Below are 27,827 nucleotides of genomic sequence, written 5' to 3' on the forward strand. Positions count from 1 at the left end.
GGCATTGGGTCAGGAGCTCTGAGCAGAGCAGTGCATACTTGACTATCCTCTTTCCCCAGCTCACTGGGCAGGTGCAATAGGTACCCAGTAGCTGCTCGCCCTCACCCATGGGGCAAGGGAACAAGCTTGGTTGACAGCTACAGGGAGAAGACAGTAGTGACGGCGGGCCAGAGGAACCTGGGCTCTCGTACCACATCCCCTGTGTTCCCAGCTCTTGTTCTGGGAGGGGTTCAGTCTCTCCAGAGAAGCAGCTAAAAGTGAGGTTCCTTGCCAGGCTCAAGCCCAAGTCACTGTTGAGGAAAGAGGATCAGGACAGAAGGGGTGGCCCAGGTGGGAGCCACACGACTGGAGGGAAGCGCCGGGGCCAGTGGGGAAGCCAGCTTACCTAGAGAGGTGGCACAGGCTGAAAATAGGTCATTAGAATTCCTAGAGGAGAGATCAGTAACAGAGGCTGACGGCTAGGGGGCAATCACCCAGCCTACTCCCTAGGAGCACAGAACCCCCCCTTCATTGACGAGGGAAGAGTCTGCAGTAGAATGAACCTTTGGGTTCCCATCCTTGTCACTCAGCGCCAGCGCCGCCCCCCCCAACCCCGTGAAACCACCTGTGCTGAAAGGCAGCTGCAGAAAGAACATGCACCGAGTAAAGAGAAAGGTCACAGAATGTAATCTGTAGGGCCAGGTTCGGGCCCACTGCCCAAACAAGCGCCCCCGCCCCCCGCCAGACCCCTCCACCCACCTCCTCAGGACTTCCTGCCCCCCTGAAAGGGACACAGCTTTGCCACAGCCCATGGGCTCCTGCCTCAGAAGTGTAGTGCCTGCCCACTCCAACCTGACCAAGTGAGACAAGGGGCGGATGCTTGGCATCACCAAGTGCCCACTGAGATGTCTCCCTATTCCATTCTCCCACTCTCTGTAGACGGAGGGCCTGTGGACCTCCCCTCCGGTTCCTCTCCCCCACCCCCACCCCCATTTAGGCCCTGGTGGTCCCCCACTTCTTGTCCCCGGCATGGAGCACCTGGCAGAACTGGAAGGCAAGGAGGGTGGTTGGTGCTAAGTTGAGGCACAGGAGAGCTAACCCTTGCTGCACCCTTTGTGCTTTGGAATCCCACAGCCCCACTCCTGCCTCCAGCCTGGAGAAGCCTGTGGGAATGCAGTGACTCGCCCACCTCCAAGAACTAAGAAATGGGCAAACCGGATCAGAGGGAGGGGACAGATTGGTCCCACCTATGGGCTGGCTAAACGGGGACTGATGCTGCCGCCATGTAAACAGGCCCTTGGAATGTGGCTTCGTGAGCCCTGGAGGATGGACATGCAGCTGCTTTTCAAAAGTGCGTTGATTCCGGACCGTATGCGCATGATTTGGACATGTGGAGGGGGAAGCAAAGAAACTCAAATGAGGTGCTCTGCTCCCAACTGTGCGGCCTCGAGGCCAGCAGGGGGCGCAGCCACCCGCTCCCACCAGCCTCCGCCTTCAACATGAGGCCAAGGCCAAGAGAAGCGGCCCCAGGGGAATCCATTCAGGGGGAAGAGGCATGAGCTGGATGACTTGGAGGGCAGGATCACCACCAGGCTTGCATAAATATCGAAGGCTGTGAAGGTTAAGGCTGCAGGCGTCCTCTCTACTAGGTCTGCCGTATCCTCTCGTCCTTGGAGCTGCTCAGGTCCCTGAGATTGTGTTCCTGGGATGGGTCAGCAGTGCCAGCGAGGTGCCTGGTGGTCAGACCAGCTCTTTCTGTGGGTCTGTGGAGGGGGGCGGGGGGGGACACACTCAGCAGGGGGCCTCCCAGTTTGGTTCTGGACGGCCCACGGCACAGCCTCTCCCCAACTGACTGGCCTTGCCTGCAGCACCAGCCAGGTGCTTCACACCCACGAATGCAGTACCACTGCCCTGCGCTTTACAGCGAGGAAATGGAGGCCAGGATGAGTAGAGAAAATGGCAAAGCTGAGGTGGAACTCAGTAGGTCTGACTTCAAAGGCTCCTTCGCTAGCTTATCAAGGGTGACAGCTCACCCTTCCCGGGCAGCCTGACACCAGAAAAATCTGAAAGACCCGGTAACAGATGCCCAGTAGTGGGACTTCAGGCACCTCTTCCCCACCACCAGTGATGGGGGGACCCCCCCGACACACACACACACACACACACACACTGTCCACTGTACCTGAGCCAGGCGGGCCCAGCTTCTGCTCCTCGGGGCCCACCAGCTGCACGACGCTTCCGTTCTCCACCAGCTCCCCCTTAGTCCTGTCCTCAGCACGAAGGAGCCCGTCGGTGGGAGGAGCAGGAAGGGACTCGGCCCGAGGAAAGGTGGGGGAGGTGGATGGCGGGACCCCCACCGGGGGCTTGCGGGCCACGGGTGGGGGAGCTTTAGGTGGCTTCTTTGGGGCTTGGGATGGCCGCTGCTCCGAGATGTTCCGAAGTTCAGCCACCAGATTCCGCTGGAGGTCAGCCTGGGCCTCAGGGGACACCGGCCGCTCCAGCTGCAGCTTCTTGGTGCCCTTGGAGAAGATGAAGCTAGCCATAGAGGCAGGGGACTGGGGAGACCGTGGCTCCGCCTCAGGTGGTCCATTGGGCTGGGCACTCTCAGGGTCCTTGCTGGCAGCCAGACTGGAGGCCTTGAGTCGCACAGCAGCATGGAGCCCTGAGGAGGGGGCGGGCGCTGGGCTGGCCCGCCCTGACAGGGCCCTCCGTAGCGGCTTCTGGGGGGCGGATGGCCCGGGTGCCGGGGTTGCAGCTACCGCAGGAGCGCCCACAGAGCGCAGCCGCACCATCTGCAGGAGCGAGGGGGTGACCAGGGGTGCACCAGCATCCTCCCTGGGGGCCGCACTGCCTTTGCTGCAGCCCACTGGTTCCTTCCGAGGGACCTTGGCCAGAAGCCCGGGGACAGCAGCCGAAGGTGGGGCTGGTGGAGCTGGAGGCGGCTCTGGGGAACTGAGGAGCTGGCTCTGGGAAGAGACGGTAACCGGGAAGGACGAAGCAGCCAGGGATCTGACAGGCTCTGGGGCGTCTGGAGGGCCCGCAGGCTCAGCGCCAGCCACAGAGAAAAAGGCCTCCTCAGGTGGAGGAAAGTCAGCCATGGACAGGTCGTGCTCCTCAGGTGCAGGAGGCGGCGGTGGGGGCCAGCTGGGGTCTTGCAGGGGCTCCTCAGCAGTCTCTGGGGCAGATGGGGCCTCAGCCACCTCTGGCTTCTTAGTGGGGGGCGGGGGAGGATGATAAGATGGGGGTGGGGACGGTGGGGGTGACTTGTCTTTGGAGGCAATGGGAGACTCCTGCGGTGGGATCAGGGATGTCTGCGGAGCTGGCAGGGGCTCAGGACTCACATCAGTGGTAGAGACGGGCCCGGGGACCACAGCAGGAGTAACTGGAGCAGGGGCCGCTTGCTTAGGACTCTTGGACTTGGAAGGGGGTGGGGAGAAGGGGGCAGGCACCTTGGGGTGAGGAGGTATGGCAAACCTGTCACCCACGGTGGTCGACATCTGTGTACCGGAACGGTCTGAGGGGGCTGGGTCAGAGGATGAGGAGCAGAGAGACGTGAGGGAGGAGGAGACAGAGGCCCCAGGAGACCGAAGGGAAGTGACACGCTCTGGTTTAAGGGGTTGGGCCTTGCCCGGGGAAGCAGGGGCCCCTGTGAGACCCTTGGGAGGGAGGGTAGGGGTACCACTTTGGCTCGAGTACCCACTGGAGGGTGAGAGCGTCCGTTCTGGGGAGCGTGGGGGACGCCGGGAGCCCTCTGGAGACAAGCCAGGCACCCAGGTGCCTGCTGAGCTGGAGGGACAGGGGGCTGCCCCCATCCCTTCTGACCCACCAGTGGTGGGCGGCCGGGGCAGCTGCGGCGGCTGCTTCCGCTCAGGCTTGGGCGGCAACCCCAAGGGCCCGTCAGGGGCTGCCGAGCCCCGCTGATGGAGTGAGTAGGTCCGGCGGGGAGGCGGGGGGGGCCGCTTCAGCTTCCGCAGGGACACGCTCCGGCCCGACAACTGCCCGCTGCTCCGAATGCTGACGGTGTCCGAGGCCTCGGCCGTGCTGCCCCCGCTGGGAGAGCCCCTCCCGCTGCCCGCCTGGGGAAGGGGTGCCACACTATGGCTAGCCACAGAGCTCTCGGGCCGACCCTCAGAGCCACCCTTGGAGGAGAGGGTGGAGCCATCAGACACGATCGTCTCTGAGGACTGAGAGTGGCTCCAGGTGTCACTGGAGGAGGAAGGCTGGCGGCTGCGGGGCCGCGGACTGGAGGCCGAGGAGAAGCGGCCCAGCGAGCGGACAGAGGCTGGGCTGGCTGAGAGCAGGCTGCAGCGGCTCAGGGTGCGTAGGCTGCAGCGGCCCAGGGCCACCACGTCCACGGTGGGAGGGAGCACAGCGTGCGGGATCAGTTTCGACAAGTAGGTGGCCTGGGGCGAGATGGACATGGCCGGGCTCAGGGGCTCTGGAGGCCCTGCTCCTCCTGTCAGGCCGGGCACCGCTAAGGACATGGGCCGGGTCACCGGTGGGGGTCGGGGCCCCGTGGACCGCCCAACAAGGGTGTCATCCCGGTAGATACGGTCAATGTGGCGCTGCAGCATGGCCTCCGCCTCGGCACCAGCCTCGGCCTGCGCCTCCAGCGCCTGCAGGGACACCCGGGCGCCGGTCCCCGAGGCTGGGCCCGCTGGGCGGCCATCCACCGTGGGGATGCGCACCGCATCCCGAGGACCAGGGGGCCGAGGGGTACCTGGTGCCTCACGCTCGTGCCGCAGGCCTGCAAGGGACAGGGAGGACACGGGAGTCAGCGGTGGGGGCGGCCGGGGCTCCCCACGCAGCCCCACGCCACCCCACCACCCTCCTACTGTGCGGCTCACCGAGCTCCTTCTGCACGTGCTGCGGCAGTCCCAGCACCGTGCTCCGCCTCTCGCGGCGCCGCCGCCCTGACTTCCCAGATGATTTGGAAAATGAGTCATGGGGTCGGAAGGTAGAGCCTGGGGGCCAGTCCAGGGGAGAGAAACCATTAGAGCAGGTCTCGGGGCACATTTTGCAGAGCACTGCTTTCATAGAATAACTAATAAGAGCTCTGCAAAAAGATTTCCATAATCAAGTAGGCGTGGGCAAAGCTAGGTTCAACAAAGCTAGACACTTCTTTTCGGTACGACTTCTGGAAGGCTTTACTAGGCCGAGGATAATTTCCATTTAGTGAACAATTATTATGTGTTAGTCAGCATGCTAAACACTTGGCATTCATTCCGATAATGTTAAGTACTCTTATCCTCATTTTTATAGAACATCAAACGGAAGACTGGAGTGGCTGAGGGTTGGCCCAAGGTCACACAGCTGGGAAGGAGCAACACCAGGCTCAAAAACAGGTTTCCTGACTCCTAACTGTCCTGCTTTGCAGTTGGGTGTGCATCAGGAGTCTCCAAGAAGACACAGGATACTGTGTTTCCTGAATTCACTGACTCACAGAGCTTCGGGAGGTGCTAGATTAGGAGGGAAAGGGGAAAGTTGCAGGGGCTGGGACCCCAGATAGTGCCCACCACCCCTCTGCCCCGTCCAAGAATCCGGGCTGGTGAGCAGACACCTTTGCGCTGGATCATCTCTGAGCGGATAGAGAGAGCATCCTCTGCTGTGGAGCTCTCAGCCGTGTAGGATGTGGTCTGGCTGCAGAAGGAGATGCTATCTTCATCCGGCCCCATCCGGGAAGACTGTTGGGGGAAGAAGGAGATGAGGCCCTGGCCTCAGGCCACCCCAGAAGCCTACGTGGGCCTCTTGCTGTTGCCTCTTCAGGGCTCCCCTGTGGAGCTTTGGACTCCGATTCTCCCTGGCTTCACCTAGCACTGAGCAGACCTCAGCTGGACTAGCCCTTAGGGGTCATCTAGTCTACTCCTTCGCGATACAAGAAGGAAACTGAGATCCAGAAGGGTTCAAAGACATACTTGCCAGAGATTAAGCAGGGAGGGAAAAGCAGAGTCAGGAGTGAGCTGGGGGCAGGGCTCACCTGAATGCTCTGGGTGTCTCCATGGTCCCAGCCACCCTTATTCAGTTTCTGTTTTTCTGGAAGACACCAGAAAGGTGCGTTGGGCTAGGCCCCTGACCTTGGAAGCCAAGAGTAGTCCCGGAGGGGAGAAAGTTACCTTGGTGCTGTAGGGAACGGAGCCCCTCCTGGGCCTGTGTGTGCAGCTCTTCCAGGTGAGGTGGCCGCCCGCTGGGGAAGAAGACATTGTCCTGGTGCTCATCCACTACAGACCCTGGCCCCTGGCCAGGCCCTACACTTAGACGTTTGTCACTCTCAGCCTTGGCAGAGCCTAGTGGAATGGGGGAGGAAGAGAAGTGAGGCCTGAGAGCATCTGGGTCCTGGGGATGCACAGGCCCCACAACAATAGCACCCACAGTCCCAAGACTGCACACAGCCCCTGGACATACATGCAACGCCTACCTTCCCCAATCTGTACGCACAACTCACAGTCCTGTGTTATACACTCAATACACATAGCCCCATGTACATGTACAAACTCTACCCAAGCGTGCTTGTATCTGAGTACCACACCACACAAAGGACCCCATACAGGTCACCATACCCAGGGCACACAAGCCCACCACAGAGGCACACAACACCCACAGGCTTCAGTCTCTACACACACCCACAGGCTTCAGGATGTACACAAACAGCACCCAAGTATAAACACATCGGAAGCCAACATCAAACACAGGGGCCCCCAGAGAACATACCCAGCCCCCACAACATCCACAGTCCCCATTCTGTACATATACAAACAGTACCCAAATATACACGCAACTGTGTATCCACACGTCACTCAGGGCCCGACACAAAGCACCCCAATATACACACAGCCCATAGCGGATACATTTCTCTTGTCGCCACACCCCAAGCTCCACTTTAGGGAAAACCAACCACCCCTTTCACACACACCTTTGGCCCAGGCCCAGGAAGACACCGTGGGACACTAGGGAGGGCTGTGGGCTAGCAGGGGTCCTAACCAGAATTCCCATGAAGTCCTGGGAGGAGGGACAAACCAGGGACATGGCCTCTGTGTCCCCTACTCACCCATGTGGCTGTCCCTTAGTGGAAGGATGGGCCGGGGAGGGGAGAAGGCGGCCCCGGGGTCCCTCCACCCCCAGAGGCCCTCCACCCCCAGACAAGGCAGCCCCCACCTCTCTTGGGAGAACATTCCCAGGCATCCCCCTCTCCTGGAGGCCCCAGCCCCCCGTGCAGAGGAGCCAGGGATCCATTACAAAGGATCCTGTTACAGGCCCCACCCATGGGGAAGCTGGTCATCTAATCCTGGGAATGAGGGGCTGTGTCAGCACTTTGCAGCCCCAGCCCCCCTTTAAATGGAACCCACAACATAAGCAAAAGCACTGGGAGGATCATGTGACCTTGGCAGCACCTTGTAGAGGGGCAGGAACAAAACAAGCCCTTTAAAGGGCCACGCCCCACGATCAGGGGCTTCAGCTCAGACACCTGCCCATTCCTACCTCCTCAGCCCATTCTTCAACAGCCAGCTCCTGCCCAGGGAACCTGCAGGAACCCTACAGGGTCAGAGCTCCTAGGTCTCCTGACAATCCAACCCATGGAGTCTCACCTAACCCCTGAATTTTACGAGTTGGGGAAACAGGATTGAAAAGGAAAGGCCTTGCCTAAGGTCATCCAGCAAATCAGAGTCAGTGCCAGGACTCAGTTCAAGATTCCCAGAGGGGGACTCCTGAATCACACTCAAAGTGAGGATCCCCTGCCCACCCCCCAAAAGTCCAATAAACTCTGGCCCCCATGTCTTAATCCAGGCCTGAAAGCCCAGTTCCTAGAAGCAGAAAGCAGGCAGAGACCCCTCCCTCCAAAACTTCTCCACCGTCCTGCCCTCCGCCTCTAAACAGCATTTCGATGATCGTGCCCCAAATTCCAGCGGGGCTACTTTCCTCTCCCCTCTGCTCCCCACATCCCATCCTCCCACACATGCTGACCGACCTGGGGGTCGGCGGGGGTGTTCTGCCTCTCAGACCTGAAGCATTAGGATGCACCCAGTACAGTGTGGGTACCTCCAGAGGAAGCAGTCTCACCCAAGGGCTGCAGGCTTCAAGGTCAGAGACACCTGGACCCATCCTCCCAAACCCAACCAAGCGGGGCCCAGACAAAAGCAGCGGAAAAGCCGCTGGACAAAGGCACAGCGGAGGACAGGGCCGTCTGGCCGCCTTACTGCTCCCCATCCCCCACCCACTACCCTTCCCCAGCCTTGATCCCCCTTTTCACAGAAGGCTCTGGCAAATGGAGGTGTCAGGGTCCCTCCTCGCCCCCTCCCCAGCCACACCCACTCACCCTTCTTCTTAAAGAGCCCGAGGAGCACCGGGAGGCGGCGGCCCAGGAACACCACCATGACTGCGGGTGCCACCAGGGCCGTCCCCTATTCCGGCCTCTCCGGAACGCCGGGCGCCGCCCTCACCATAAGCCGGCACCGAGTGGTGCGAGTCGCCCGCCCAGCTGCAGAGCCGACTCCAGGCGAGGAGGGGGAGGGGCTGCTCTCCAGGTCCTCCTCCCACCTGCACCACTGATCCCGCCCCTCAAGTGGAGTGCAGAGGCAGGAACAGTCCCAGATTCTGACGGGGAAACTGAGGCCCGGAGTCTGCGGATGCTTAGCTCTGGTGGAGAGTGGGACTAGCAGGGCTGAAGATGCTCAGGCCCCAGGGGGCAGACCACTAACCCGTCCCCAAGTCCTCTTCTAAACGGTCAGGAGCCAAAGCCATGGCAGGGGTCCCAGCTGCCAGATGGTGGGTAGAAGAGCCACTAGACCACACTTGGCATGATGCCCATCCCCAAGTCCTCCTGGCTGGTAAGGGTCATTCCCTGGGGAAGGAACTCAGGGAATGGAACATGGAACAACAGCCTGGCAGAAGCCCAGAACTGCCTGTGATGGCAAGGCCATCGGCAAAGGCCCCTGGAGGGGTGGGAGCCAGCCCAGGACACAGGACACCGGGAAGCCAGGGAGTTGTCCAGAGCAGAAACACAGTGGCTACTGGGAACAACTCCTCGTGTGTATGTTCAGACCCATGCTTTTCAAAGGACTTTCTTCCCACTTTGGTCATGTGGGAAGCAGCTCAGAGAAGCACTGTGAACTCTCCAAGGTCACAGAGCAGAGGCAGGCTTCATCGTATACCTCCTGCTCCTCCAGCCCAGGACCCTTCCCAATGGCCCCACTCTGTGACTTGGTGACTAGTGGATCACCAGGCAGAGAGAACAGAATTAGCCAAAAAAAACCCGGTCGTAGGCAAGGGCAGTCAAAATGAGGGGTAGGAGGTAACTGGAGGGAAGACAGCTCCAAGTTCAAATTCAGCTCTGTCACACACAAGTCATGACTTCATATGGAAACAAGACCAGTGAACTCCTCCTTACAAGACTGTTGTACCCATTCATTCAACCAGCAAGTATTTATTACGCTAGTACGGGGGCTACAGCGAATGGAGGAGAACTTTATCTTGTTCACCCTAGCGCCTAAATCAGTGCCTGTCATACCGTGAGTTCAATAAACATTTGACAAATACATCAACGAGGTACACTAAGAATACAATTTTAGATTAGTGAAGACTGAGGAGCTATGATAGGGAAGGGGGTGCCTCTAGGGGGCATGAAGGAAAGTCTCTCTAAGGAAAGGCCATTGGAACCAAGACCCGCAGAAAGCAAAGGAGCGGGCCAGGGCAAGTGCTGGGCGCAGAGCCTTCTGGGCTGGGACAGCAGCAAGTGTAAAGGCCTCAAGGCAGGAGTGGGGGCTGGAAATGAGGGAGTTGGGGGAGGTGTCTCAGAACAGACAACGGGAGGCCAGTGGGGCGGGAAATATGGTGAGCAAGGGAGAAAATGGCAGGAGCCAGGTCGGGTGAGGCCCCATAGGTCAGCATGGAAGGTTCATCTAGGTAATGACAGTGTTAAGAGATCCCCTCGGGCAACTCCAGAAAGAGTAGCTGAGGCTGTGGAAGAGAAAGTCTGTGAAGCACTGCCCCCAAACTCACCTCAGGACACGGCTCTCTTGCAGCACCTTTCTCCCTGAGTCGCTAAGAATTCACAGTGGCTCCCACGCGGCAAACAAGGGGCTTCCCTCTGCTGCCCCTTCCCCATTTGCTGCCCCGCCTCTCAGAGACCACTCAAGCAGAGGCTGAGCCCTCACTCTCTGGAGAACAAACTTTTGTGCAGCTGGATAGGATGTAAATCCACAAATCATTTAAATCTAAACAACAATCCTAAGAAGTAGGCACTTTTATCCCCATTTGACAGATGAGGAAGTGGAGGCCAGAAATGGCAAGCTGGGAAGGGTAAGGTGGCATTTGCCCTCAGGACAACTTGAACCCAAAAGCTATGCTCTGTCTGCTGTGCGAGCTACACACCTGATCTCCCCTCTGAGAAAGGGCTGAGGGACCCTATCATCCCCAGAAATTCGAGGTTTCTTGGCCACATCCTCCCCTTGTCCCTCTCTTAGGCCAGACCCATCCACCCCTTATTAGTCCCGCTCAGACGCGAAGAGCAGCAGCCCCACACTTGCAGGGAGATTAATGCCAGGGGCTGGGGGAAGGCAAACAGTCTCTGCCCTCAGGGATCTTAAAACAGCCCTTTGAGACAGGTTCTCGAACATACTCTCCTGTAACTGATCCTGGACCTATGAGGCTCGGAGAGCTAGGTGACTTCCCAAGCTCTAGCTGGCTCCAAAACTGAAGCCTCTAATCACGCAGGGCACAGTCACCCTCAGCCTCCCCCTAACCAGGGAAACTCGGGGCTGAGCTCCACAAAGGGCAGGGGGAACAGCAGCTCAAGGTCCCAGGCCCCCAGCTGGCTGTCAGGGCCACAGCTGCAAATTCCCAGAGGATCCAAGGCTCTCACACTTGATAACATCTGGTTGCTCTAGCAACACCCCTCCCCCCCCCCAGCTTGGCCAGAGCCTGAGGTCTCTCGGAGCCACTCAAGGCTCAGGCCCACACACCTGTGACTTGCTTAGGGAGGGGCTCAGCAACCTGAGTCTCAGGTGGAGGGCAGGGTCCTCACAAAGAAACTGGGGCTGACAGAGTGGAAGACCTCGCCCAAGGCCACATTTAGAGTACTTGTTCCTGGACCTTCTGCCCTGGTACAGTCCAGAGGTGCAGCCGGGGGCTGAAGCTCACCACCAGCCTCCGCCTCCCCTCCTCCCCCACCTGCCTGAGGAAGGAAGCTTCCTGGATCAGAGAAGACACCTTGCTCTTGGCCACACCCCTCACATGAAGGGCACACCAGGAAGCACACAGGCCAAGTTCGGGAGCTCAGATCTAGTCCACCAGCAGAGGTTCTGTGCACAAGGACCTCCAAAATGTCCCACTGGGCGCCCCCCCAACCCTGACAGGTGCGTGCTCTCAGGACCACATCCACAAAGCACACCCAGGCCACCCTAATCCAGCTCCTTGTCACACACCAGCACAACTGCACTCACACAGGGCCCAGCCAGGTGGCTGTGTGTACACAAAGGCAGGTGCATGTACCCACCACTCTGGGGCTTTCCTGAGCCTGGGAACAGGGAGGAAAGGGGGGAGGGAGCCCCCAACCCCCAAGGCCAAGTGCACATTTGTGCTCATGCGTACACACTGTCTTGGCAACATCCTCCACGGGGTGAGGCCTCAACCTGTCCCATTCCAGAGCATGGGGCGGGGGTGGTGACACGCCCACAGCCAGGCAGGCCTGACTCAGGGGAGAGGAATGAAGGGGGGAGGGCACAGCTGCCCAGGTGGCCTTGCTCAGGAGCTGGAACCCTCCAGGCCTGGCCCTGGGCCTGACCCCACTCCCCCACCACCACATTTGACCCCAGGCCAGCCCAGGAGGCAGGATTCAGAGTGTTCAGAGGTCCTGAGTCTCAAGCCCTCTGTCCTGGTGAACAAACCAGGGCCTTCCAATAGGAGCAGACCCAGAACACATGGAGATTTTATTCTCTTAGAGACAAGACAAAGGGACATGAACATCACAAAAACCTTCAGGTGAAGGTTTCTCTTTTCTTCTGTCTCCCAGAACACCCAACAAAAACCCAAAAGCCATGTATGACTTCCCTTTTAACAAATGAGTACAAGGAGGCTCCAGGGAAAGTGACTTGCTCAAGGTCACCCAACCAGGAAGTGGCTGAGCCCACAGCCAAACTTGGGTCTCACTCAACGCTTTCATGGTCCTAAGTCTGAGGAAGTTACGGGATCAGGGGGGCTGCAACCTCAGTTCCTGCCCAAAGAGGGGGAGCTCTACACCCCACCTCTACAGGGGGGAAATCCCCCTCCTTCCTTCCCTCAGTGGGAGGCCCCACCCTAGAGCAGAGCTGAAGAGCTGACAGGCCGGTTCTAAGGTAAATATGGGGGGGGCAGGGAGTGCCCCTGACAAGGAGAGGAGGATCCCATGCCTGACGCGCCTGGGGGGAACCAGCAGCAGTGCAGGGAGGAATTAGCTACAATAATATTAATAAATGTCATAACGAGTTTCCGGGTCAGTATTTGCTCCTGACAATAACATAGTAATCTCTTTCGGCCAGGATGCGCGTCTAACTTTCCGAGAGCCCTTTCCTTTGTCCCTTCAAGGCACGGTTCTCCCTATTTTACAGATGGCGGAAGGCAGCCACAATGAAGTCAAGAGAGGAAAGGCCTGGGAGTCAGAAGGTCTGGATTAGAGAGGCCTTGGTCGAATGAATCAGCCTCTCTGGGCCTCAGTTTCATCTGTAAAGTAGGACTCACAGCCACCTCTCAGAGTGCCTGGGAAATCCAAAGCCACACACAAGCAAGTGCAAACACAAAGTGCTGGGCTCAGAGGGAGCCTCTGCCTCTCCAGGGTGGAGGGATGGGTAAAGGTCCCTCTCAGGCCTTTCCACTCACAACACCATAATAAACTTGTACTTATCCAGTGCCAACCAATTGAGAGACACACGTGGTCTCACTAAATCCCCCTCGCCCTATGGAGGCACTCCCTCAGGGTCAGTGACTAACCCAAGGTCACACAGCTAGTGACTGGCAGAGTCAGGGTGTGTGAGCCCAGCTCTGACTGGCTGTAAAATCCTGTTCTTTTTTTTTTAAGTTTTTTTTTTTTTAATTTATTCATTCAAGACACAGAGATAGAGAGAGAGAGAGAGAGAGCACAAGCAGGAGGAGAAGCAGAGGTAGAGGGAGAAGCAGGCTCCCCGCCGAGCAAGGAGTCCGACGCGGGGCTTGATCCCAGGACCCCAGGATCATGACCTGAACCAAAGGAAGACGCCTAACCATCTGAGCCACCCAGGCGCCCCATGTAAAATCCTGTTCTTCCCATGCCACCAGAGGCCTCCTCTCCCACCCACTTCCGGAGCTCTCTTCAAGTCCCAAGTGGCATTAAGGACCATTATTAAGATAAGGTCTGATAGGGACACTTAACAAGCTCCCTCTCAGCTCATCAGTGACCTAGCCCTAACCCTTCTGTTGGGGACGGAAGGGAATTTCAGGGCCAGACCAGAGACCCCACAGCCCTGGGAGTCAGGAGCCTCAGGTTTGAGCTCTCCCTGCCCCTCAACTGCAGCATGATGCTGAGCCAGGCTGCGAAAGTGGTATGCGCCCTTTTCTGAGCCTCAGTGTCTTCATCTGCGAGATGGGAGGGTTGGCGAGCCGATCTCTAAAGATCCCTCAGCATGCAGGACTCTGCCCCTAGGAGGGTAGTGGTCCCCCACTTTGGGTCAGGGCTGGGGCAGCAAGGGGGTTCACCTTATCTCAGATTCCTCAGACCAGAGAGGGCTGGGCCAGCCCCTTGTCTGGAAGCCCAGGGATTAATCAGATGTTGGGAATAAGGAATCCAATCCAGGAAAGTGAAGGAGACAGAGAGACGCTGGGGTGAGGGGTAAGAGAAGCGGGACTTTTCCCAGTTTGGGGACCTACCAAAGGCCCCTGGCACTCCAAGTACAGAGGCAGGGGGAGGGAAGAAAAGAATTCCAGGTGGTCTGACTCCACCAGTGACTCAGTCCATTCCTTCAATCACTTCATCTGCAAGGGGGGCCGTGGTGGGGGGGTGGGCGGGAGCATGTGTATAAACCTGACAGTACAATGTCTGGGAAAAAGAGGGTGGTATGGTGGGGGATGCTCCCTGGGCTCCCAATTCACATCTTCCACCAATCCCCCAAACTGCCCAGGACCAGATGCCCAGTGGGTCTGGGGAGGGGAGGGTGGGGTTGGATTCCTGAGATCCAAGGCCAAACAATCCCAGCAGGTTACAGTATCTTTCCAGCAGTGAGAAGGCCTCTCCCTATCCCCCCCCCCACACTTCCCTTTGTCCAAGGGCACTGATCCAATGGACCAACCGTTCCTTGAATCTCAGTTCTCCTTCCATTTCCCACCTGCTCCCTCTCTGAGCCCTTGCGGGGGGGGGGGCTTCAGTGCTTCATCCTCAACCCCTGCCCCTCTCCCACAGCACTTCCTTCACTTGTCCTCCCTACAAAGTCCAAACCCCCAGGACCTCAGGCTTTCTTTGCCCAGAGGATCTGCAGGCCCCTCAATCATAAGAAACCCATCTATTCCTAAACTGATTAAGGGTACAGGCTTCAGAATCTTGACAGGCTTGGTTCTGAATCTCGGTTCAGCTACCTTCCTTGCTGAGTGGCCTCGGGCAAGTGACTTCACTTCTCTAAGCTCCAGCTTCCTCATCTGTTAAATGGGGACGATAATGGCTTCTAGCTTATAAGACTGTTGGGGGCGAATGAATTAACCAATGTAAAGGGTTTAGCATAGGCCCTTATTTTTAGCTCTGAGTTACTGTCTCTGTCACTGTCCCCCAGCCGAGCAGCCTCGAGCACAGAGCCTTCACAGCCCTCTCTGGCCCTTATTCCCAATATCTGATTAATCCCAGGTCCTATCACTTCTGCCACCTCCTCCGCAGTGTCTCTGCAGCTGCCACTCCTCTCCACTCCCACAGCCCCCACCCTGTCCCCAGCCCTCACCTCACCACCTCTCCCCTGGATTACTGCAACAGCCTCCAGATTGCTCTCTGGAGCTTCCACTCTCACCACCCCACCCCCCAACCTGTCCTGCCTGCACCTGCCCCTGCTGTGGCGCCATCTTCCTAACATACCACTTTCGCAGGCTCCTCCCTTGCTCAAACACCTTCACTGGCTCCCCATGGCCAAGAGACTCCAGCCCTCTCTGCTTGCCTTGCATTCTTTCCCTCATCTTCTCACAGATGAATCAAATGGATAAGTACTCAAACATCAGTCCCATACCTGGGCATGTGACAGCAGAGGCCTAGTGCTGGGGAAGCCTTAGAATCCTCAGCACAAGTAAGACCGAAGGAATGGAAGTTTGCATTCACAGTGGAACTCCTTCTCTTCCCAAGCAAAGGAAAGGAGCCTCGACTACATTTCTCTCCAGCCTCCACGCTCAGGTTCAACTCTATGCCTTTGCTCACGACCATTGCCCCATCGCTGAAGTGCATTCCTGGTCCTCTCTCTCGTTTAATCAACAATTCAGGACTCATTCCAACCCTGTAGTTACTTCAAAGACCAAATTAAGACCATCTCCCCAGTCTTCTAAAACTGACCCCAACCCAAAAGCCTTCTGAATATTCCCCAGCCTCCACACTTACTTCTGTGTTGCCTTGACATTGCTTTCTGGTTTTTTAGGACCACCTTAAAGCCTGGTTAGTCCCTGAGTTGCAGCAGGAACTTAAGAGCACACGGGCTAGTGGGCGAGACTGTAAACAGAGGCTTCTTCATCTCTCTCTCCCCCACCACAAATGGTCACAAGTCCAGACCCACAGTTGGTTCTCAGGAAACCATCAGATTAGAGTGACCACAGGAAAGCAGGCGGAGCCCCAGCCCCACCCCTCGGTGCGGAATCCAAGAGGAGAGACAGGTGGACACATCCAGGACTTCGGGATTGCTAGGACACGGAGACTCCTGGAGACTCCTGGAAGGTCCCGGAGTCTCTCATCAATCCACCTTCTGAGGAATCCGCAGAGCGCCTACCAGAACTTAATTAACCCTTTCCTGCTGTTATTTTGATTATGACGATTATTCTTCAAACCGCTACTGGCAAATGACCTTGCACAAGCCCACCTTCTCCAGACCTCAGTCTCTTTATCCACAAAATGGCTAGACAGAACTATAAGGGCCCCAGAAGTCACCTAAGCTACGCCCCCCTAAATCCACTGACAGGCCCCTCTGTGGGAGCCAGGAGGTCCACAGAAATGGAAACAATCTGCTCAAGGTCACCAGAGCCCATACCAGAGCCACACTGAAAACGCAGACCCCCTAATGCCCAGCCCAGGTTCTTCCTGTCACCCCCTATGTGGAGGGATGAGATCATCAGGCTCATTTCAGAACCTCTAGGAATGTGGGCCACCCTAGGAAGACATGGGTGGATTCCCTCACCACAGCAGAAGGAACCCCACCCCACCCCACCTTCCCCAGAATTCTTTCACTCCCAAAGACCAGAAGGAACACCTGCCTCTGTTGAGGACCCCTTATCTTCCTCAGGGGAAGGGGCAGATTCACCAGGTTAAGGGAACTAGCCACCCTCCACAGCCCCTCCTCTAACACCCCTTGGGACTCTGGGGGATACCCCGAACTGTCGCACCTGCTGGGGAAAACCAGGAATCCCACCTCCCAGCCCTAGGGTTGGAGGCCTTTTCTCCATTCTCCCCCTCTACCCACCCCCCACTTGGAGGCAGGAATGTGACCCGCGGAGAGATCCCGCAGCACGCCAGGAAAGGGCTGCGTTCCAGCTCGGTGGCTGCACTGAAAGGGGGGACATGCGGCAGCGACCACGGGGACCGCGGGTGGGGGGAAGGGGGACGAGAGGCATTGGCGACGCAGGTGGGGGCGGGGAGGGAGCCCAGAGAACCAGTCTGACTCCCGATCACGCCAGACGGAGGCGGCCCCGAGTCTCCAGCCCCTGGTTTCCTGCTTCTCCCCTGCACCTCTGTCTCCCCTCCCTCCTGCAAACTTTCAGCCTGTTGGGGCTAACAAGTGTGAGTGTGTGTGTGTGTGTGTGTGTGTGTGTACGTGTACAAGCGCCTTAGGCTCTGTCTTTGAGCCTGAGTGTGGGAGTCTGGTTGTGCAGTTCTGAACCCATGTGTACATCTGTGTGCCTAAGCCGCTGGGCAACTGTACCTACATGACTGATGTGTGTGTGCGACTGTGTGAATCTGACCGTGCGGCATAATTCGCGTGGCACTATATACCGTACACCTAGGTGTTATGTACCTGTGTCTCGGGGTCTGTGCGTCCTACAGCGATGCTGTGGGTGTGAACGTGTGTCTGCATGTCCGTACATTTGAGTGGGTGTTGTGTGTGACTGTGAAAATTGTGAACATGTACGTGTGCCCGCCCGTGGTATTCGTATGTACGTGTGCCTCTTTGCGCATGTGAGGGGTGGGGTCTGTGCGGGGGATTCCCGGCCCCCCACGCTCACACCCACCAAGCCCCGGGAGGGGGCAGCAGCGGTGGCGGCGGCTGCGGCTGCGGCAAGGAGACCCTCCTCCCCGCCTGCCCCGCCCCCACCCCCGGCCCCTACCTGCCGGCCGCTTCGCCGACCGCCCGAACCGCCAGAAGCTGCGGGCCCGGGGGCCGCTGGGGGCCTTCCTCTTGTGGTGTGAGTTGCCCATGGCGGGCGCGGGAGCCGGCGCGGAAACCCTAGCGCAGCCCAACCAGCCCGGCCGCCGGGCCCGCAGCCCCGGGAGGGAGGCAGAGAGACGCGCGGGCGGCCGCCGCAGGCGCCCCCGGCCCCAGCTCAGCCACGCCTCCGGGCTCTGCGGCCAATGGCCGGGCCGGGGGCGGGGACAGTGGAGGGGCGGGGCCTCACGCGCGTCCCGTAGGCTCCGCCCTTCTCAGGACCTGGGAGACCAGCTGAGCCACCCCACCCAGAGCGCTCGCGAAAGGCCGGCGTGTCCAGGTGGGGCAGGCTGGTGGCCCGCTCTCCCGGCCCAAGGGCCGCCTCTCTGAGGATTGCAGAGGAGCCCGGAGAACTCGGAGCAGGGCCCCAGGCAGGCGGGGTCCGGAGCCCCGCTGCTGCTAGGGCCCACCAGCCCCCACCCCGTGAGTGTCACGTGTCTGTGTGTGTATCTCCTGTCTCTGTGCCTGTGTGTACAAATGTGTCGATCTGACTGTATTTCTGTGGTAGTCGTGTTCAAAATAACAGCACCCTTTTATATAGCCTTTACTATGTGCCAGGTGCTCTCTCTGATAACTGCTTTCATGACACAAAACTATTCTATAAGGTAGGTACTTTTATCATCCCCGTTTTACAGATGGGGAAACTGAGGTTCCATGAAGTCAGCGGACTAGCCCAAAGTCAAACAGCAGTAAGCTGCAGAACTAGGACTCAAACCCAGACTGACTCTAATACCCACCGACCATGCTACGACCCCTCCACTTTCTCTGTGCCTGTGCATGTTAACTGGGCATTGGTAATTGTATGCTTCAATGTGGCTGTGTAGTTGTGTACCTGTGTATATGTCTGTGACCCTGAACACTTGGATGCCTCTGTGTAATCATCTGTGTGTGAGACTGTGTGCCTGTATCCATATAGAGTCTGTTTTCAAATGTCTGGATGTATGCTTTTGTGTGTCTGCCTATGTAATTGTGACTGGCTCTGTCACGTTGTGTCTGAGTGTAAGGAATGGAGTGTGAAGGTAAACGTATGTGAAGCCGCCCATGGTTGTGTGCCCCTCACTCACCCCCCCCTCGTACAAGTCTTTTGTTTTTCAAACCTAGGCCAGGCTTCACCTCTTCCAGAAACCTTCCAGGCTGCCAGGCTGTCCTCACCTCTATGTCCTCACAAGTGCCCTTGTGCCCAGGGCCCAGCAGCCTGAGCAGTGGCTCTCCTTTACCATTGCTCTGCCCTGTCTCTCCAACCAGGGGCAGCATGGTGTAGCAGAGACACCGCTGGGCTGGGAGTCCAGAGCCCTCAGTGCTAAGCCCCATATTGCTCATCCTTTCTGCCACCTGAGCAGATCCCTCCACTACACTGTGCTGCCCCTTATGCCCAGTGCCTCCAGGGCACCCCGTGCCTCCTGGCAAAATGGGAGAGTCAGAGCTGATTCCCTACCCTCCTTGAGGCCCACACCTTGCTAAGAGTTTGAGGTTAACAACAATGCAGTCCCTGAGGGGTTATATTTTATTCATCCATCCAGAAAACACTTGTCAAACATACACTATATATACCAAGCTGTGTGTACCAGGCTCCTGCTTTGCACAGAGAGTCCGTGTCAAAGCTGGAGGATACCTCAGAGTATCTGCTAGCCCAGTTCCCTCAATTTACAGGTGGGGCCCATAAAGGGGAAAGGTGGTGTGGCGGAGCAGAGAGAATACTCAAGGATAACATCCAGATCCCTTGGCATGAGTTGAGCAACGGCAGGTATGCAAAGAGCTTCAAGGGACATCTGGAGGGTAGCAGGTGTCTTGGCCTTTGCAAGAGGCCTGGCAGCAACTGCCCTGCCCCCAGTTCAACCTCATCTCCCACCACACCCCTGCTGCTTGCCACCACCCCGCCCTCCCACTACACACCTCCAGGTCTTCCCACGTGCTTCTTCCTCCTCCAGCTTTGCCTGGAAGATTCCTCGTTCTCCTCAGTACCCTGCCCGACAGTCTGTTCCTCCAGGAAGTCCTCCCTGCACCCGTCCTCCCCCAGCTCAGCCCTCTGTGCTTCCACAAGCACTAGTGCTGCCCTCTGATAGAATCGATCGCACCCCAGGGCTCCAGCACCCTGTGTAACACCGTCCCAGCACTTGTCTCGAGACAACAGTTCCTTTTGGTATCTCCCTTTCCAACCAGAAAACAAGCTCCCCAAGACAGTGATCGCCTCCCTCCCCTCAGTACGCCCAAGCTCAGCATGGTGATGGGCACCCAGCAGGCGTCCTGTGGGTGTTGAACAGGAGCTGATGGAAGCAGAGACGGTGGGGCTTGCCTGCTGACGGAGGTGGTGATGATGTTGCCTACGTACTGGGAGAGGGGAAGCGGCACGGGCAGGAGAGTCCCAGTCTCACCTCCTTTCACTACAGAGGCTGTGCTGGCTCCAGGATCCTAGAGGAAGAGTGTTGCCCCCAGCCAAGAGCGTAAGGGTGCCTGGGGTAGGACCGTGGGAAGGAGGAGCTGGTAGGGCAGACCAGAACTCCTGGAAACCACAACACTGGGCCTGAGTGCCTCGTGACTCTCTGGACGGGCACGGTGAAGAGCTCGCCTAGCTAGAGGCTTGGAGGAGAGGGGTGTCCTCAGCAAACAGGAGGCCCAACCTGGAGCAGACCCCAGCAGCAGCCTCCGGGGAATTATGCACTTTGCCAGAAGATTTGGGGTTTAAACGCTTTGCAAGCTGAGCTGTCTCAGTCTCCCCTCTGTGCCAGTCACAGGCCTGGGCACCCTCTGAGTAGAGCTGACAACCTTTGATGAACCAGCCCCTGAGGGCAGGAGACATAAAAGCAGAGAGACAGTGGAGTATAATAATGGGAGAGATGGACAACGATTTCACCCGTCCTGCCCCAGGAAGCTGCTGCCACCTACTTCTCCCCCAAGTCGGCCCAAGTGGGGTCTGCTGGGTCTGCAGCCGTGCAGCCGGAAGGTGGAGGTGTGGATACCTGCTCTCCCCACCCCACCACTTTCACCATGGCCCAAACAATATACAATGCCTCCTCTCATTAGTCTTCATCCGCATGTGACAGGCCAGGAGCAGCTGAGACAGCTTTGAGGGCTGGGGAGAGGGGGATTTCCGGGGGACAGCTGGGTAAGGGGAGGCTCTCCCTCTTCCCTCTTCTGACAAGAGGGGAGATTTTTCTGGCGCAGGATTTAGCCACCCGAGTTCAGCAACCCTTGCTGGCAGCCCTGCTTCAGGGGCAGGAGAGGGACAGAACAGTGGAGGGAGGGCCCATCCTAGCCTGAAGGGGATTTCCAGAACTCTGGGACGTGGGCCATGGGTGGGGATTTGAGGCCTCCACGAGGAGGGAGGGGGAGAGGCAGCTGGAACAAGCCCCTGAAGGTGTTGGAGGTAAGGGAGGGGATGGAGGCCTTCTTGGCCTCAGCTTCGCGCTCATCTCATCCCACTCCTGGTAGGGGCACCTCTCTGGGACGGGATTTTCCATTTGAAGTCTGAACAAAGGAGTAGGGAAGCTGAGGTCAGCCTGGCGGGTGAGGGCTCCTAGTCCACCTCTAGTGCTGGCCGGCTGGATGACCTTGAGCGAGACACTTCGTCCTCTGGGCCTCAGCCGCCCGTCTGTATGTGCCATGAGGGCAGCCTGTGGCATCTCAGGCCATCGACGCTGAGTTTCTGGAATTGGCAGATGCCCAAGCTCTGGGGCCCCTATCGGATCACCCACCTATTACCCAGAGCCACTTTGTGCCAGGCCCTGTGCTGGGCAGGGCAGAGGGAAAGGAACATCAACCCAGCTCCTGCCCTCAGGCTGTTCAAAACAGCGAGGATGGCAATTCCTATACCCACAGAACCCAGACAGCCAGTTGGCCCCAGCCCTTCGCAGGTGCCTTGCCCGATTCCAGCCCTGCAAATCCCTCAACCCCCCAGCTTCCACTCATCCTTCCATTTTAGTTCACATGTCACCTCCTCCGGGAAGGCATCCCTGATGTCACCCCTGGGATCACTATGCTCCCTCCTTTGTCCCACTTCTTGACCCTTAATTACCTGGTTCAATGTCTGGTTCCTCCCTCAGATTACAAGGTTCGTGAGACTGGGACCTTGTCTCTCATCCATCCCCAGGACAATGTCTGGCACATAGTAGGTACTTATTACCTAATGTTAAATACTTACTAAGTATTTTGATATACATTAGTGAGGCTCCCTCTCCCATCTGGACCCAAGATAGATAATGCCCATCCCTTTACAGGGGCCTGGAGGAGGTGGACACAGATTCCTCTATGGAAGTCACTCCCCCACTGGATGTATCCCACAGCAGAGGGAGCCCTGCCCCAGTCACATTGGTCCAGGCCCCAGGCTAAGGACACTGAGATGCCCTACCCAAAAAGGTGGCCAGAAAAACAGACTGTCCAATTCCAAATCCCTTAAGCACCCGCTCTAGTCTGGAGGCAGTAATTTCCCTTGGGGCTATCAAGAGAGATGATGATGCTGGCGCCGGGCCTTGAGGGATGAATAAGAGTTCAGTGGATGGAAAAGTGAAGGGAAGCACACCCTAAGTAGGGTAAGCAGTGCCTGCAATGGCACAGAATGTGGAAATACACTTTTATTGAAAAGCAAACAGAGGGGCACCTGGGTGGTGCAGCCAGTTAAGCATCTGACTCTTGATTTCAGCTCGTGGCCCCGATCTCAGGGTTGTGAGATCGAGCCCTGCGTGGACTCTGTGTGGGGCATGGAGGCTGCTTAAGATTTTCTCTCTCCTCCTCCCTCTGCCCCTCCCCCCCCAAAAAAAAAGAAAGAAAGAAAGGCAAACAGACACTATCTTCCCTTAGATAGGCAAAGTGTCCATTATCCAAAGTGCCTTTGGGTCCTCACTTTGCTTTAAAAGAGCTACAAAGGGGCGCCTGGGTGGCTCAGTCAGTTAAGCGACTGCCTTCGGCTCAGGTCATGATCCCGGGGTCCCAGGATGGAGCCCCGCATCAGGCTCCCTGCTCAGTGGGGAGTCTGCTTCTCCCTCTGCCCCTCACCCTGCTCATTCTCTCACTCTCTCTCAAATAAATAAATAAAATCTTTTTAAAAAATAAAACTAAATTGAAAAAAAAAAGCCTTACAGGCTCCTTCCTCAGCAGAGAGAGATGGCATTATCCACACAGATTCTCCCCGCCCACCTTACTATAACCTCTAGGCCACTGGGTCCCAATGTCTTGTCCATGACTGGCCAAAAGGCAGACTCTCCTTTCCTGAGCATAGCTCCCCCCCATTCTCCCACCAGAATTCTAGAACCAGGGAGGTTCTCAGCGGCCATGAAACTCCATCATTGTCAAGACAGGGCATATGTGGCCCACAGTGGGGTAGAACCCAAACTCAAGAGTCTCTCCACAACTCCACACCAAGGAGAGTTCCTGCTGAGTGAGTGGCCAGGCCAGCATTGTTCAGGTTCAATTTGCTGGGCCTCAGTTCTTTCAGTACCGAAGCCACCGCACTCTGACTACCCCGTCCCCTCCCTGGCCACTACCCACTGCCCAAGAGGAGCCTTCAGGAGGGCTACATTCTCCTACAGTGGTTACTGGTTCCTCGTCTCCAGAGTCAGAAACATACCTAGCCTCATACTGTTTGGCTTCCAGAGCGTGGCCTCGGGAGGCCGACTGAGAGTTTCTGTCATTGCCATGCCGTGAACATCATTTCCATGCAGGTGGGGACCTTGCCTGTCCTGTCCCAGGTACTCACATTACCCTGAACAGTGCTGGACACGACATAATAAAGAATATGTCTTTTTCAAATGAATGAAGCTGAGTGACCTTGATCGACTTACTTTTCACCCGCTGAGCCTATTTTCTCACCTAGAAATGGTAATAACTGCCCACCTCCCAGGTTGTGGTTAAGGACAAAGGAAAACATTCATGAAAATGCCCAGCCAGGGTCTGACATAGCAGCCTTCATGTTCGTTCTTCAAATTAGCCAGCACACGGGGTGCCTGGGTGGCTCAGTCGGTTGAGCACCCGACCCTTGATTTGGCTTGGGTCATGATCTTGGGGTTGTGGGATCAAGCCCCGCCAATGGCTCCCCACTCAGCACAGAGTCTGCTTGAGATTCTCTCTCCTCTCCCTCTTCCCCTCCACCCACTCTCTCTCTCTCTCAAATAAATCAATCAAATTAGCCAGCACCCTGCCCTCCTTCTACACTCTGCTCACCTCCTGTAGAGAGCCTCCCCTGGTTATCTACTGGGCTCCAGTCCTGGCATCTGTCCCAGAAACACTTCCTCCCCACATACTTGTCTAGAGTCCAGGTGATATTTCTGGAAAATATGGATTCTTAGTTGTTTACCTTTCCTTATGCCTGAGTCTTCTGTTGGACAAGGGTTAAGAATCCACCTTCCGTGGCTTCCCCCTCAAACCATCATCATCATCACCACCATGGGTATCTGAGGTGTGACCAAGAGTTGAGTTCCAAACATGGATCAGCTAATGTCCAAGTCCTCAGCATCGCAAGTGCAGAAACCTGCTCCCATCTAGACCATTCTCCACAGTTCACAAAGCACCTGCGTCTCGGTTATCTCATTTGACCCCTGAAACACCCTTATAAAGCCAGGATTTATTCTATTTTACAGATCAGGAAACTGAGGCTTAGAGGGGCTCACAATCTGCCAGTGTCACGCAGCCTGGGAGGGCCAGCAGAGTTGTCCTGTCAGCCTCTGAGCCCATTCCCACCAGACTGGGTGCTTAGAGCTCAGGCGAAGGTGATTAATAAGAGTAAGCCCTTGCATTTCAGTGGTGATTTCATGGTCCTCTAATTTCCACATTCGCTCTTGTGAGATCTTACAGAGACAATCGTGGAGTCATGGACCCACCAATGCAATGTCCAGCCAGAGGGTCACCCCTGTGAAAAGGTCCCCTCTCTTCCCTGAGACAGTAATCAGTGGGGCCACAGGGAGGTTGCTGCCCAACGTCACAGGGCTTGCTGGTGACTGAGCCAGAATTTGAACTCTCATTTTCCTAACTCTCCTACTCCTCCCACTCTTGTCAGCTTCCTTCACTTCTCTCTGGGCCTTTTGCCATCTGTAGAATGGGTTGGATGAGAAGATCTTTCAGCCTTACCCGCTGGTCTGTGTCCCACCCGCATGTCCTCTTCATGAAAACAGTACCGGTTTTGGAGGCAGATGGTTTGAGTTTGAATCCCAGTTTGGACAATGAAGCACTCACTGTCCCTAAGCCTCAATTTTTTCATCGGCAAATGGGCCCAAGTGAGCTAATGGATACAGGGCTCCTGGCACATTCAGAATAATCAATAACTACCAGATTTCCTCCCTTTTCTTTCTAAGTCTGTGCAGGGCAGGCCTGGAAGACAAGGGCTCAAAATTCTACTCCAAGCTCAGTTTTCCCAACTTACTGTGGAGAAGTCAGATTAGGGGAGCCACGACCTGCATCTCAGAGACTGGGATGGGGGAGCTTCCGAGCAAGGGCCCCTGACCTCTCAGGAACTTTCTGTATATTCCTCCTTCCCATCTCCCCCCTCCCCCCATCTCCATTCTGAACATTTTCCCCAGAAAGAGTTAAGTCTTCTCTGGGCTTTCCCTTCCTGACCAGTAGTGCCAATGGAGATTAGAGAGATCGGATTTATTTCTCTTAATAAACAGAAAAGAAGTTGGGCCAGGCAGGTGACAAGGAAACAATTGGAATAATAGGAGGCTGGAGCAAAAGGGAGTTAGGACTCCCTCTAGTCGGACCTGGAGCCACCCCCAGACCTGGAGATACAACAGCCAGGGGCAGGGAGGTGGTTCCTATGCACGTGGGCTCAAATCAGGCAACATGCTGCCCAGAAAGCCCAGTGCTACCAGATACCTAACACACGCAGGGGGAGGCCTACCCACTGACCCAATGATCCCAACCCAGGCTGTTGGAGCAGGGACATACAGGGTCAGCTTTTCCAGCCCGTCTCCAGGCGGGTCTCAGAGGGGAAAAGGGTCCACTGCCCTGGGGTACACCACTAGCCTTCTATCTCCAATCCTGACCACCTGACCAGAATCCATCCTGCTCCAATTCTGACCCATGCCCTCTTGAGATGGGGATGACTTCACACTGAATCCCCGTGGGACAGCATTAGGACAGACTCTGCATCAGTTGGGAGCCCTGAGAAACACCCCTCACCCAAACCCTTCCTCAGGGCTTGGCCCAGCCATCCCCGCCCCAGCACCCTAACTTCTATTTGTGCCTGGGCCAAAGGCCCTCTTCCAAAAGGAAGATCGGGCCAGACGCAATCACACAAGAGGCTTTTCACCCTCTTCCTGACCCCTCAAACGTTCCTTCTAATTCTCCTGCAGAGGAGGTGGTTAAAGGACACTGGGAGGGTAAACACAGTATGGGATGGGCCCGAACACACCGCCATTTCCTCACCTCTGGCCCTGCAGCTCCAGCCAGAGGAAAGGTAGACTTCGGAGCAGGGCAAGCCCCAAGGGAGCCCCACCCTCTTGCAGAGACTCATGCCCTACCCCTCAAAAGGGAGAAAGAAACAGAGGGGGAAATGAGAAAAGAACCAAGCAAGTGCCCAAAAGGAAAGTGACCCCAGCAGGGATGGGCCAAGTCAGCCACCCCTTCCCTCCCCTCAGGCTGCCCATCCATCAGGCCAGAGAGAGCCCAGAGACAGGGAATTGGCTGTTGTATTTTAAGTACCCATCGCAGCTCAGGTACAGCCTCTCCATTAATGTGGGCCTCAGTTTCCTCCATCTGTAAGCACACTTCTGACACGGGCATGTTTCTACCAGGACTGGGGGTAAGGAGTGATGGGGAGGGGCGCCATGGTTGGTTCTCATGGGGGGGGGGGGTTCAGCACGCCAGGAGGTGGATGTTTGCCGTTTGGCCCAGGGGAATGGTGAGGGGGGCCAGGTGGGAAGAGCTAACACCGTTAAGAGCCCAAAGCATGCTGTGCCCCACGCTGGGTCCTCTGTGGGGCTGAAACACCTTCTGAGTGCAGTTGACCTTCTGGACCTGGAGGAATCCCCACCAGAGACGCAAGGCCACCTGCCTCTCCCATGGGCCCCAGGCCAGAGCCGAGTGTCCGGCCCCCTGACTCAGCAGAGGGCAGAAGCTGGGTGAGCCTGGGGGAGGGGGACTGCTTCACCGTCCCAAGAGCCAGACTACCGGCACTTCCTGCTTAAGCCAGGAGATTCCTGCCCCAGCCCTAGAATGGGGTCGGGCTGAGTCTGGGAAATGCCGGGGCGGGGGCGGCGGAGAATGGGGGGTACTCGCGCTGAGCCCCGGGCTCTCCGCTCCCCCGGCCCCGGCGCCTAGGGGCTCACCCTTCCAACACGCCGCGAACCCCCGGCGGAGCCACCCCGGCAGCACCCTCGGCGCCGCCCGGCGCGCAGCCCAGGTGCCCGGCCGCCTTACCTCGGCCTTTACCCTTGGCCCTCCTGGCCTTGTCGTCCGCCTTCTTGGCCCGGGGGGCGGCCGATTCGGCTCCCTCGGTCCCCGCCGCCTTCTTCTTGCGCCGCTTGCCCCGCAGCCAGCTGAAGGCGCGGCGGAGGCCGGACGCGCCGGAGCGGGACTTCTTCCTGCGCGGGGGGCCGCCTGGGCCCCCCGGCTCGTCGGCCGCAGGTGCGGCGGGGGGCGCGCGGGCCGCCATGGCGCGGCGGGCGGACCTCCGGCGCGGGGTAGGGGGGGGTCAGGCCCCCTGCGGCCGGGCACCCATGCGCGGCGCGGGCGCGCGGGCAGCTGGCCGCCGCGGGGACACGCGCCGGAGAAAAGTTTGGGCGGCGGAAGCGGAGCCCGCGGGGAGCGGCCGGGCGGCGGGAGAGGCGCGGGAGGGGCGGGCCGGGCGGCGGGCGGGGCGCGGAGGTCGGCCGGGAGCCGGGGAGGGAGCGGCCGCGGGGCGGGGGCGGCGCCGCCTGCCGCCCTCCCCGCCGCCTCTGGCCGGCTGTCCGGCTCCGGCCGCTCTGGGGGCCGGGGGAAGGCGGGGTCGGGTGGGTTGCGCGGCGGCCCGGGGGACCCAGAGGGCGGGGTCGCGGGGTGGGGCGGGGCGGGAGGAGCCGTCCTGAGGTTCGGTGCCGGCGGGGGCACTAAAGGGACTTCGCTCCGCGGGAGGAGGTACGGGGAGGGGGGCGGAAATGCTGGGCTTGGACCCCGGGACAGCTAGGTATCCTGAGTTCAGCCTGGGAAGACCTGGGGGTTCTAGCATTCTTCTCCTGGAATATGGGAATTCTGAAAATTCTTTCCAGGACTCAGACGGTACTGGAGGTGTTTGCTCTAGAGACTGAGGCTGCTGATGCACCTGAGACCTGTGACCAACAGTGGGCTTTC

At 57.8% G+C, this 27,827-nt stretch overlaps 1 protein-coding gene across 2 annotated transcripts; it reads right to left on the reverse strand.

Moving 5' to 3' along the window:
• Window positions 1-1,008: 1,008 nt before the first annotated feature.
• NHSL3 (NHS like 3) lies at window positions 1,009-27,153 on the reverse strand. 2 transcript variants are annotated; one of them, XM_028113861.2, is made up of 7 exons: window positions 26,919-27,153; window positions 6,093-6,263; window positions 5,957-6,012; window positions 5,540-5,663; window positions 4,827-4,943; window positions 2,162-4,726; window positions 1,009-1,742 (listed from the first exon to the last, which is right to left on the reverse strand). In XM_028113861.2, exons 1-7 carry the CDS (start codon window positions 27,151-27,153, stop codon window positions 1,720-1,722), a joined length of 3,291 nt encoding a protein of 1,096 aa, XP_027969662.2. In that variant the 3' UTR covers window positions 1,009-1,719. The 2 variants fall into 2 exon arrangements, with proteins under 2 accessions (XP_027969662.2, XP_087879145.1); XM_088023019.1 differs by lacking the exon at window positions 26,919-27,153 and adding an exon at window positions 17,476-17,572.
• Between the last annotated feature and the right edge of the window lie 674 nt (window positions 27,154-27,827).

The sequence above is a fragment of the Eumetopias jubatus genome, unplaced genomic scaffold, assembly GCF_037043125.1.
Source record: "Eumetopias jubatus isolate StellerSeaLion01/CBP00866 unplaced genomic scaffold, mEumJub1_p1.0 scaffold_4, whole genome shotgun sequence".
In the NCBI taxonomy this organism is placed as follows: domain Eukaryota; kingdom Metazoa; phylum Chordata; class Mammalia; order Carnivora; family Otariidae; genus Eumetopias; species Eumetopias jubatus.

Coding starts and splice junctions, on each gene's coding strand:
- NHSL3 (XM_028113861.2), bottom strand. CDS start 27,153: ATGGCGGCCCGCGCGCCCCCCGCCGCACCTGCGGCCGACGAGCCGGGG. Junction 6,264..26,918: donor GGCCAAGGGTAAAGGCCGAG/GTAAGGCGGCCG, acceptor CCATTCCACTAG/GCTCTGCCAAGGCTGAGAGT. Junction 1,743..2,161: donor GCTGGGCCCGCCTGGCTCAG/GTACAGTGGACA, acceptor CCCCCTCCACAG/ACCCACAGAAAGAGCTGGTC.